Source organism: Monoraphidium neglectum (assembly GCF_000611645.1).
Source record: "Monoraphidium neglectum strain SAG 48.87 unplaced genomic scaffold scaffold00884, whole genome shotgun sequence".
Lineage (NCBI taxonomy): Eukaryota > Viridiplantae > Chlorophyta > Chlorophyceae > Sphaeropleales > Selenastraceae > Monoraphidium > Monoraphidium neglectum.
The window spans coordinates 1,655-13,487 of record NW_014012744.1 but is presented as its reverse complement, the minus strand read 5'-3'; the positions used below and the strand labels follow the sequence as shown (position 1 = coordinate 13,487).

Sequence of the window (11,833 nt, the reverse complement as noted above, 5' to 3'; positions counted from 1 at the left end):
CTACAGCCGGGAGCGTGCTGGCTGCCAGGGCCCAGAGCTGACTGCAGCGAAGCCCGCGGCCGCCCCACCAGCCTCCTCGTCGTCGTCACCCAGCCCTACCCCGTCCAGCCGCCCCTGCTGCCGCCGCCACTCCCGCGTCCACGGCGCGGGCAGCAGCAGGTGCGGCAGCCGCACAAACGCCCACGCGGCCGCGCCCGCGCGGCACCGCAGCAGAGCGTCCGCCAGAGCGTCCACGTCAGCAAAGGAGTGCGCCGCGGACAGGCTGACGCGCAGTCGGCAGGTGCCCTCCGGCACCGTGGGCGGCCGGATGGCGCCCACGTGGAAGCCCTGGGCGAGCAGCTGCCGGGCAGCTTCCATGGTGGGCGCCTCCAGGCCGATGACCAGCGGGATGACGGGGCTGTGGGCGGGGACGCCGACACGGGATGAGAGGCGAGTCACGAGGTCCCACACGTGGCGCCGCCTCCACGACTCCCTGGTGGGGCAAGGGACGAGCGTATTGTGAATGGGGGTGTGGGGTTTACAAGGAGCTGTTGCGAGGTCAAACATGGAATGTGCAAACTTCTGTATGCAGCACAGAAAAACAGTTTTGCAGACGCCAAATCTTCGTTTTCGGTGAGTCCATATGCAGGGTGGCAGTGACCTGCCCCCGCCCGCCCACCTCTGCGCCACCCGCAGCGCCGCCCGAGCCGCCGCGACGACCGGCACCGGCAGCGACGTCGAGAAGATCACGTGCCGCCCCCGGTTCAGCAGCAGCGCCCGCAGCCGCGAGCTACACGCCGCAAAGCCGCCCAGGCAGCCGAACGCCTTGCTGAGCGTCCCCACGTGCACGTCCACCGCGGCCGACGCGCCCTGCATTTCGGCGGTGCCGCCGCCGTGCTCGCCGCAGACCAGGGTGGCGTGGGCGTCGTCCACAACCAGGAGGAACCCATAGCGGCGCCGCAGGCGCGCCAGGCCCTGGCAAGGGGAGGGGTCGAAGAAGAGAGGATGGAAGACGGTGGAAAAGCCCTCCGTGGGAATATTGTGAGTCATTACAGCAGGGATTCAAGGGGCGCGTTGCCGCGCGCCCTTGGGTCCCTTGCGGACCTCGTGCATCACAAAGGCAGCCCTCATGGGGGCTGCTGCGCCAGCTGATTCATCCAGGGCCCCCACTCTCGCGCTGTCTGCGCAGCTGCCAGCCGCCTGAGCCCCTCTCAAGCTCGCCTGAGCCTCCTACTTCGATATAGCTTCACTCTCACCCCTGGGCCCAACCCCCACCATCTGGCAGCCCCACACAGCGCTCACCCTGAGGTCAGCAAAGTCTCCATCCATCGAGAACAGGCCATCCGTCACCACCAGCGTCCTTGCCCCCGCTGGGCAGCTTCTCAGCAGCTGCTCGAGGTGCGACAGGTCGCTGTGGCGGTAGACCTCGAGCCGCACGGCGCCGCCGCCGCGCGCCGCAAGCCGGGCTCCGTCAATAATTGAAGCGTGATTGAGCTCGTCGCTGAATATAACGACCTCGGGGCTGGTGGCCTGCTGCTGCTGTTGCTGCTGCTGATGATGATTATGGTGGGGATGATGTTGTGAGCTGGGGCCTCCGCTGCCACCAGCGCTGCTGCTGCTGCCCGCGGCCGCCAGCACCGTCATCACAGCCATGTTGGCCGCATAGCCTTTTGAGGGTGTGGTGCCGCGACGCCCGTGCAACAGGGGAGATGAATTGGGGACTGGAAGCGGGTTGAGTAGCAGGACAACGCGGCAGGCTCCCAACGCCTTTGATTGACAGAGCAGTTGGTTGAGGACCCTCAGGCCTTGCTCCTGATCCAAGGTCACCACCCCCGGCCCCCCACAACGCCGGACCCGGCCTCGGCCGCTGCCCGTCCGAAGCCCGAAGCAGACGGTCCCTCGCGCCCACCGCGCGGGGCGCCCCCTCCCCTGCACCGGGCCCAATGCCGCACCTGTCGGGAACAGCAGGCAGTCCTGGGTGCCCTTGAGCCGCGCTATCTCCAGCTCCAGCAGCCGGTGCTCGCGCGTCCAGCCGCACACCAGCGCGCTGCTCCGCGGCCCCATGCCCGTCTGCGCGGTGGCGCCGGCGGGGCGGGGGTGACCGACAGGTGGGAGTGTGCAGGTTGAAGGCGCCGCTTGCAAGCACGCGTGGGACGGGCCCCGCAGAGTACTGCAAATCCTCTTGCTGCTGCGTGCATCAGCATCCCCATTGCGAATCAGGTCTGCAGGACTGATACGTCATGACTGGCTAGAAGAGAGCCGACCCAGGCGCCGCACAACCGCTTCCGAGCAAGCCCCAGGTCCCACACGGCGCGTGGCTGTGGTGCGTGCGCGCGCCTCACCGCCAGCGCCGCTTCCGCCGCCGCCCTGCAGACGTCGGGATGGGTGGACAGCCCCAAGTAGTCATTTAAACCAAACAATTGTAATCTGGGCTGCCCTTCTTGCTGCTGCTGCTGCTGCTGCTGCTGCTGCTGCTGCCTGGAGTTCAGGTGGGGGGGCGGAGCACCGCTCTGCCCCCTGCCGGTGCTGATGCTGGCTGCGCCCAGCGCCGCAGCGCCGGCCTGGAGGCCCGTCAAGCTGCCGGGCTCGTCGCAGGCCGGTGCGCCCTGGAGCCAAGCATCCAGCTGCTGCGAATGTATGCCTGCCTGCACGGCCGAGCGAGCGGCAGTGGGGTGAGCTGTTCCTGCCGCAAAATCAGTAATGGGCCGGGCACGGCGGCATTTGGCCTCGCCGTCAACAGGCGGCCATGCATCCAAGCAGCAATGCGGCATGCGCTGGCACAGCTTTAACTCATACGCACAGTGTGCAATGGCTCCAATTTTGCGGTGCAGCATCAGCACTCGGGCGCGGCTCGGGCTGTTGCTTCATTGTTGCGGCCCAGCGGCGCACGCACCTCGACCGCTGACTGCGTTGGCATTAGCGGCCGCAACACGCGCGTCAGGTGCCGGTCATCAAGCTGCTGTAGCGTACCATTGACCCACGCATCCCAGGCCGGGTCCATTGCAGCCGTCGCACGTTTCAAGATCAAGCTGCTAGGGTCATCTGCATTCGAGGCGCATGACGAGGTGATATTACATGAACTTTGAAATAAATTTATTTTTGCCTGAACACTTGGCCGGGCATCATGTGGTACATGCACCAGCAGCGTGGCAGCGTGGCTGCTAGTGACAAGCAGTGACGCAAACTGCTCGCCTATGGCAGCCGGGCATACATGGCCGGTTTTTCAGCCATGCTGCCTGCTGGCTAGCACCCAGTGACATCCTTGACTGTCAACCTGGGACGAGTTGACCAGCCACCACAGCATGCAGGCTGAGCTTTGGCATGCGTTTGCACAAGCCGGTGCATAGCTGTCTCTGTAGGTCAATGATGACGCGACAAGAGTACGACCAACTGCAGAGCGTCGCGCGCACACTCACTCGCATGTAGGAGCTGCGGCACGTTTGCAACTGGTGGGTGGGCATCACCTCGCTTGCTGCAAGGGCCGCCTGGGTTGCCACAGAGTATGATGGATATATCCAGCAACTCAACTATCACTTGTGTTTTGTCCCGCCCGCTTTCCTCTCTTTGATTATCATACAGCCCACGCTCCGCTCCTATTTGCACCAGTGTGTTGAGCGAGCTGTTGTGCAAGAGATGTTGCACCGAGCGCAGTTCAGCTCACTGTCACTCAGAAGAGGAAGTAGCTCAGCCATTGCAACACGCAACATCTGTGAGCATTGCATACCTTGGGGACATCAGCCTAGTCGCTGCGCCCTCTGCCTTGAGTAATCTCATGACGCTCGTGCGCCGCAGCAGCTGCCACCTGCACTGCAGGCGTGGCACCTCAAGGTCAGCCGATGCCATCACGGTAAGCTGAGCCAACGTTACTTTCATGTTCTTCCTGTCCTTGGGATGCTCGTTGAATCAGCCAAGGGCTTGAGTCCGATCTGTTAGCGTCGTCTGATCAGCGCTGGAGTGGACACGAAACCTGGAAATTTTAGCCCTCTACAGGCGATCGGCCTGACGCAGTAGCCGGCATGGTGCGCAGGGGTTCTTGCCAATGATCCTTGGCTATGTCAGGGCTCTGCAGTTGTGCACAGACCGCATATAGAGAAGAAAGGCGCTGTCAGGCCCACAGGCGTAGGTGTAGGGCGTGGCGATGCTCGTGTCGCCCACACACTCGTGCCGTGGCGCCAGGGTAACGCGCCATCACGTCCCTCTTGCCGCGCAGGGGTACTGGCTGGGGACCCTCTGCTTCTTTGCGATCCAGGTCATTGTGACGCTCAGCATCAACGCGTTCAGCAAAAAGACAAGCAGGGGGTAAGCCGGGGCAAGGGCGTGCACATAGCGGGGCGCCCACACGCCGTTGGTCGCGGCATGCACGTGCATGGCGGGGATCGCCTCGAAACCCCACTTTGCCGCAACTCTCTCGCCCCACGCCCCAGGCTTCCCCACATCTTGGCAGTCACATCTGTGGTGCAGTGCTGGTTCATGTGAGTGGGGGAATCAACCCCTGACAAGCGGACTGTGCACAGCGTGGACTGGGCGCACCTGAGCGGGCTGGTGGCGCAGGAATCCGCTGCCCTATGCATCAGCAGGCGATTGCTCATACAGCTGCTGTGCAGAATCGCGTCACAGCGGTTGCCTGGTGTGTGTTGACTGGCTGCAGCAAGTGCATGCACGCAGCAGGAACTGATTGTGTGCACCCAACCCAAGTGCAGCGAGCTCGCTCACGCCTGGTTGTTCTGCACCCCGCCCTGCAGGTGGACAATCGTGTACCTGGCTCATCTAAACCCGCTCGTGCAGCCGAGTGGCGGGCACTGACCATGCAGGAGCTGGGGCTAGGGTGGCGATCCAGGGCCGCCAGTCTGGCCATCCCTTGCACCTGCCCTTGCGTGGCCTGCATGCTTCCATGGCCTTGACTGCACCAGTGGCAGTCCACACCCGTGGCTGTTGCCAAAATTACGAACTTTGTGGGTCCCTCTTGTAACCTTAGTGATTCTGGATGCAGTGTGTATCTCCAACGTTGTATCCCCAAGCTTGACCAGCATGGGACTTGGATGCAGCAGGCAAGTTCACTCAGCTCAGCAGGCACATGATTGACTCCTACTAACAACGGGGGGTGACAAGAGGAAAATGACGGCACACCTGATCAAGCCAAAATTAGCTACAACATCTGGCCCATATTGCAGGGCTGAGTTGGGATTGGCGCAATCATGCACGATATGTACAAGCAACAGACTGCCCAGCAGATGCGATGGCGTGACTGTCTGACTCAGAAGACAGCGCCTGTCACATCAAGATATGAACTTGAGGCAGCGCGTCTCTGTGTGCACTACGTAGCAACGCTTGCTGCAGAATCTCGAGCCGCAACGGGAGCAGGTGTACCTGTTTTGGGCGGTGGGGGGGCGATGAGAAGGGCGATTGTCAGCGCGATGTGGTGGCATCAGTTTCAGTACAACAAACGAGTGGCCGGGTTGACCCACAGAACAAGTGACGATGGCAACCAGGGCTCGCCAGCATGCATAGCAGCGTTCAATTTGGTGATTGGCAGCGCTCACGGTGACTCGAAGCCGCAGACAGTGCAGAACTTGCGCGCCGCGTGCAGAGTGGTTGGGCCGACCGCCGCTGTGAGGTAGGTCGGCACGCCAGAGGGCGCCGACTCGATGCCGCTCTGCAGCAGGATGCGCGTGTGCGTATGGTGAGACGAGAGCCTGCCAAGCCACAGGTGCCAGTCCTGGCTGCATACTCATTGTGTCGCGCTTGGTGCTGCATTTGCACCCCGTACAGACAGCCACCTGCAGCTTTTCTATCTCCTTGCAGCTGCTCTGCGGTCCTGGGCAAAGCCCGTCACAGCTCAAACCCCTCTATCGCATGCAATGGACGACCGCGCGCCGCGCGACAGAATTCTCTCGTCTTGCCCTTATTTCACATGCATTCCAAAGAATCTTAAGCAAGAGCAGCCCCAACCCAGCAAGATCTTAGCCGCTGCTCACGTCCTCCAGGAGCCTTGCAAAGGTCTTGGGCACCTTGCTGTCCGCCTTCATCGCGCGCGTCTTGCGCTTGGGGCCGCCAGCCCCCTTGCGCTTGCGCTTGCCGCCCAACTCCAGCTCTGCGGCGGCGCGAGCGCGTGTGCGACGGGCGCGCGCGCGTCATGGCATGTGGCTGCGACGGTCTCGGGGCTGGCACGCACGGATGCGTAGCGTGGTCGAGCAGCGCAGCCACCTGAGCGGCCCGCAAGCCTTGGCGTCCATCATCCCCTTGCCTCCTTCCACGATCGCCACTGCCATGCCCCCGCCCACCTTCATCCCCATCTGATGCGATGATGAACTCGTCGTCGTCGTCCTCCCCGAGCCCGAAAGGGTCCTGCGCTTCGTTGTTGTCAGCCTCCAGCGCGTCGAGCCGCGCCTGCACCGCCTGCTTCCGCGACGACTCATCGACAACGGCCATGCGCTGCGACACCTTGCGCGAGCGCGTGTTGCGGCGGCCGCCGCCGCCAGAGTCGGCGCCTGCGGCGAGGGCGGGGTGGGGGTGGGCACGATGGACAGCAGGGCTAGATGGTGGAATGGGAAGTGGAAGCGGCAGAGAGTTACCTCAAATTGCGCCTGCAAAAGCTAATGTCTGAGATCTGTGCCCTCTCAGGTGTTATGCAAATGGGGCATATAAGCTGGAGCTGCTCCAAAGGACTGTGGCGCCTCGACTCTTGCGCAACGGCGGTTTATTGCATGTGCGGCGCACTTCCACTGGACACGGGGTCAGCCACGGCTTCTATGCTTTGTGGACATGTGCGTATTCGCTTCTATATTTCCTGCTCACCTGGCTTCTGCTTCCCGAACATCTTGGCAAGCCGGAGAGGCGCGCTGCTGCGCCGCTGCTGCTGCCGCTGCTGCTGCCGCTGCTGCTCAATGCGCACGCCACCGCCAAACGCCTCCGCGCACGTTCAGTGTGCTGCCTCAGGCCTTCAACACGGTGAATCAGCGTACAATTATACCCAACTACCTTCACAACCAGGCTCAGCGTCTGAGAGAGCAAGAATCGCGATTTGAGTGTCCGGTGATCTAGCCAGGCTGTGCGGATATGCAGCGTAATGAGGATTGAAATGATGTATCATGATCATCCTAATGCGCCGTGGTCATCACCGTTTTTGGGCTCGTTCATCGGACATACTGTACATATCAGAAGGCTCGAAGGCGCCACCGTGGCTTGTATCATGAAGTTGGCAGATGCACGGCTGTCCGAATGTGTGTGTAAACCTTATCACTGCCCCCCACCTGCACTACGGTGTACGTGCGTGCGTCCCAATATGGCTGTGTCGCGCGAGACAAGAGCATGTCCCGGTGCTCAGCAGCACTGCGTACTTGCACACAGCCCTGTGTCATACGACCATACTCTTCCTGTATGTTGCAAGCAGCAGTTGGGCGTCAAAGAACCGTAACCACCACCACTTGTGCTCGTTTATGGTGGTGTTGTTGATGACGTCAACTTTGCTGGCCATAACTGCTGTCAGCCGCGCTCCTGTGCTCGACTCATTGACCGATGGTGGCCAAAAAACAGGCCGGCACACAGGTGGCGAGGTCGGTGAGAAAGGCTGCAAAGTGAATCAAAACAGATTTTCATTTACTGAACATGTGTGTAGTAAAAGGCAAGTTCCCTGGCCGCATGAAGGTACTGAGGCATGTGAACAAACGGTGGGGGGACGGCAGTATGAAAGACGCAAAATACACAGAAAAACGAGGGCACACTATACACTGCAACGCCGCCTGGCCTCCCCCCACAACAAAGGTACACAACACATCTGACAAGTCAGCACGCGTGTGGGCGTGCATGTGCGTGCGTGCACGGCACACATTTGTCGACACATGGAGGGGCTCAGGCGGCTCTTGCACCGTGCGTCCCATAATTTGCGGCGTGCATCGTTGCAGCAGCCGAGGTAAGACAGGCACGGAGCAGACCGCACCCCCAGCCACTTTGCCCATGTTCCGCACAATGCAATGGGAGTTGGGGAGATGCGCAACTCAAAAAGCCCCGCACTGCAAGGGGGCCCTGCAGTCTAGGGGGCTGAGGCGGCCCTGGGAACTGGGCGTCACTGAATGGTGGGTGGCGGCACCGCTGGCGGCACAGGGAGAGGGGAGGAAACCCTCTGCTGTGGAGAAAAACGCTCGCGCGCCTGCAGCGCAGCGGCGCGCTTGGCGCCGCCGGTGGTTGCGCCGTGTCCTGCTGACGCACGCGGCGCGCCGCGGCAAGACCGCCGCCTAGCACCGCATGCCGTGCGCTTTGGGCGATCTGTGCACTGCCGCGGTAGGCGTGCGCGCACACACACACACACATACACACACACACGCACACACACACGCACACACACACACACGCACGAAGACACGCACCCAGGAAAGGGGCCCGTGGTGGCCTGCGTCCGGGCAAGACAGCAAAGGGTGGATGGGGCGCGGCGGGCCAGGCGGCCCTGGGCCGCGCTTCGCTCGACGGCTGTGTGTTCCGGTAGGGCGTTGGGCCAGACGCGTGCAGACAGGTGCATGACATAATTGTCTCGGGGTCAGACACTGTGCGAATGGCGGCTTGGAATTATGGAGCGGCGGTTTGAGGCTCTTGCTGCTCGGATTGTGACATAAGTGTTGTCTTCTCGGGCGTGGGCCTCCATGGCCATGCGCCTGCCAGGCGCGAGCCACGCCGTGCTGCGCGCCGCGCCCTCGGCCGCGCCACCCCGCGTAGAGCCTCACAAAACTCACAAGGAGCACGAGGGGGTGGCAGTCCTTGCGGGCCGCGACATCAGATGATGCGAGGAGCCGGGCACGCGCGGCCCCTAGCACGGCGGCGTCTCGCACCGCGACCCCGGCCCCGCCCCGCTCGGCGACCCCGCCGGCGCCGGCGTCGCGCCCCCACTCCCCCCAGGCGTCGCCGGCCTGCTGGCTCCGTCGGCGCCGCAGCCCCCGCCGCCGCCGCTGCCGCCGCCGCCGCCGCCCGCGGCGCAGCCGCTGCCGGCCTGCAGCCGGCGGAACAGCATGCTGTTGGTCTTGGGCAGCGACACGCCGCGGTCGTGCAGGCACACCACCACCACCGAGATATTATCCAAGCTCTCGTGCCGCACCGCGCGGTCCGCCAGCACCCGTGCGCACGCGCCCGCGTCCTTCTCCCGCGCGAGGCACCGCCGCGCCGCCGTGACCGCCTCCGAGTTGTCGACCTTGTCCCACAGCCCGTCGGTGGCCAGCAGCAGCATGTCGTCCTCCCGCGCCAGTTGGACGCTATGGATGTCCGGGTGGTGCGTGAACGCGCGCTTGGTGGGGTCGCGCTTCAGGTGCTGGCTGCCGATCGCGCGCGCGACGGCGAGCTCGCCGTACAGGTAGCCGTCGCTCGAGACCACCGACCCGCCCGCCGCCACCGCCGCCGCGGCGGCCGGAGGCAGCGGCGCCTCGGGCCCGCCGCCGCCGCCGCTGCTGACATCGTCTGCGTCGCCGCCGCTCGCGTCCGTCCAGGTGGGCGACGCCAGCCCGTGCTCGCGCGCGATGCGCGCCGCCTCGGCCTCGTCGCACGGCTTGTGGTCCGTCGTGATCTGGATCGCGTCGGCGCCCCGCGCCAGCACCGCGCGGCTGTCGCCCACGTTGGCCACGTGCAGCTTGTCGTCCAGCAGCAGCGCGGCCAGCAGCGTGCTGCCGGCGTTGCAGGCCGCGGCGGAAAACAGGCGGAGGATCTCGGACTCGGCGCGCTCGACGGCGGCGCCGAGGGCAGCGCCGGGGGCGGCGGCGAGGGCGGCGGGGGGCACCTCTGACAGGTACTGCAGCAGGTGGTCCTGCAGGTACTGGGCAGCTTCCGCGCCAGAGTGGCTGCGGGTTGGGGGCGGTGGTGAGTGGGGGTTTGGCAAAGACAGTGTGGATGCGTGTGTGTGTGCGTGCGTGCGTGGGCGCGCATGTGTGTGCATGTGTGTGTGTGTTTGTGTGTGTGTGTGCGTGTGTGTGCGTGTGTGTGTGTGTGTGTGCACGTGTGTGTGTGTGTATGTGGTGTACACGTGCCCGCTTGTGCGTGAGGGCGGGGGGCTCAACGCTCAAAGGCAGGCTCGCCGCCGTTGCCGGCATCCCTCAGCACGCAAGCGCCCGAGCGGCGCAGTCAGGCAACCTCCCCGCAGCCGCAACCCCAGCCGCGCCCGCAACCACAGCCGCGCCCTACACCCGCGCCCGCCCCACGCCGCGCCGCGCCGCGCCGCCCTCACCCGTCGTACACGGCAAAGAACCCCGCGCGCTTGAACGCGGCAAAGGCCGCCATGCCCGCCACGTCGCGCGCCGCCAGGCGGTCCTCCATGTGGCGCCGCCGGTTCTGCTCCTGGTGGACGCCGTACGACCAGCTGGAACACCACCAGGGGGGTGGCGCCTCCTCCTCCTCCTGCATGATGGCGGGAAGGAGGCGCGCGAGCACGCACGGGGTGGGCGTGGCGGCGGCGGGAGGGAGGCGGGAGGGAGGCGAGGCGAGGCGCGGGGCGCGGTCCGCCAGGCGCGCGACGTTGGCCCTTCGGCCGCCACGATGGCGCCTTGCGACCTGGCGAAGCAGGTCTCACGAGCTCGCGAGCTTGAAGCGGCCCCACAGCCTGGGCGCACCTGCCGGCCGGAGGTGGGGCTGCCGCCGTCCGCCTGCGATCCCCGCCGGCTCGCGCGCGCCAGGTCGCTCAGGAGCGACGCCCGCCTGCTGCTGCCGCCGCCGCTGCCGCACCCCGCCGCTGCAAACGACACGCACCGCGACTCCCCCGCGGGCGTCGACGGCGCTGCACTTGCACTCGCGCTGGCCGCCGCTGCCGCCGCAGCCGCCGCCGCCGCAGCCGCGCTGAGGTTGCCGCTGCTGGGGGCCGAGGGCGCGTCGTCATCGCTGCACGTGCCCACGCTGCTGCAGGTGCTGTGACGCGTTAGTTCATAGTTGCAGCCGCCGTGGTGAGCATGCAGCTGCAGCTGCTCCTGCAGGCTGGCGCTCACGCTGGTCAGCAGGGCGAGCTGCGGCGGGAGTGGCGGCCGCTGGGGCAGTGGCGGCGCTGCGCCCACTGCTCCTGCGGCAGGCCCAGCAGCAGTGGGCGCCGCACTGGAGGTTGAGCTGAAACGCATCCCGGGGGTGCGACCGCAACCGCCATGATCCACCGCCTCTTTATTTTGCGCAGCAGCATCCTGCAGGTGCGTCTGCTCCTGATGCTGCCTATGGAGCAGCAACTCTAACGCCCGTGCCGCCGTCGGGCTCGCCTGCTGCAGGTGCTGCTGCTGCTGCTGCTGCTGCTGCTGCTGCTGCTGCTGCTGCTGGTGCTGCTGCTGCTGCTGCTGGTGCTGCTGCTGGTGCTCCGTCGCCGCTGTGCCAGCGGCGGCGAACATAGCGAACGGTGCCAGCGTTGGTTCGCCATCACCCAGCTGCAGGGAACGCTGGAAGTGTGCCTCCACGGCGTCCTGAGCGAAAACGAAAGGCGCCGAGACGGGTTGTGGTCGTGGCAGGGGAGCAGAGCAGCAGCTTTAGCTGTAAATCGACCAACAAGCTGTACTTCCGTGCTCCATACTTCCAGGCCGCCAGAAAACACCCCACCAGCATGCACCATCTTTGCCAAGCCTACCTTCTGCTGAAACGCCGCACCAACCACTAACATAGAAGGTTCCAGTTCCTCTATTCAAGCTGTACAGGCCCGGTGGGCCATGGTTTGTACGTGTCGCTGTTCTGCTTCTGTGTAATCGAGACGCACGCGGTTCTCAGATACCAAAGCGGCTCAAGAAGGCATTTGTTGCTGGTTGGGATGAGGACAGGCTTGCATGCGTGCTGCAAAAGCTGCAATCTCCTTGTCCAAACTGGCAGCGAGGCGGGCGTCGCCTTATTGAAATGCGTGCATGTGCATGATTCCGAGATG

At 64.5% G+C, this 11,833-nt stretch overlaps 3 protein-coding genes across 3 annotated transcripts; all 3 read right to left on the bottom strand.

The window, feature by feature from the left end:
- On the bottom strand, window positions 1–2,980 carry MNEG_5782 (8-amino-7-oxononanoate synthase; the record flags this gene model as incomplete). Its single annotated transcript, XM_014045743.1, has 6 exons — window positions 1–397; window positions 659–954; window positions 1,282–1,646; window positions 1,932–2,049; window positions 2,322–2,624; window positions 2,873–2,980. The coding sequence occupies 6 exons, from the start codon at window positions 2,978–2,980 to the stop codon at window positions 1–3; spliced, it is 1,587 nt and encodes a 528-aa protein (XP_013901197.1).
- A 2,535-nt stretch (window positions 2,981–5,515) lies between these two features.
- On the bottom strand, window positions 5,516–6,796 carry MNEG_5781 (zinc finger HIT domain-containing protein 1; the record flags this gene model as incomplete). The annotated part of the gene is made up of 4 exons (XM_014045742.1): window positions 5,516–5,632; window positions 5,955–6,070; window positions 6,261–6,467; window positions 6,775–6,796. 4 exons carry the CDS (start codon window positions 6,794–6,796, stop codon window positions 5,516–5,518), a joined length of 462 nt encoding a protein of 153 aa, XP_013901196.1.
- A 1,980-nt stretch (window positions 6,797–8,776) lies between these two features.
- MNEG_5780 (hypothetical protein) lies at window positions 8,777–11,312 on the bottom strand (the record flags this gene model as incomplete). The annotated part of the gene is made up of 4 exons (XM_014045741.1): window positions 8,777–9,794; window positions 10,178–10,347; window positions 10,560–10,851; window positions 11,158–11,312. The coding sequence occupies 4 exons, from the start codon at window positions 11,310–11,312 to the stop codon at window positions 8,777–8,779; spliced, it is 1,635 nt and encodes a 544-aa protein (XP_013901195.1).
- Between the last annotated feature and the right edge of the window lie 521 nt (window positions 11,313–11,833).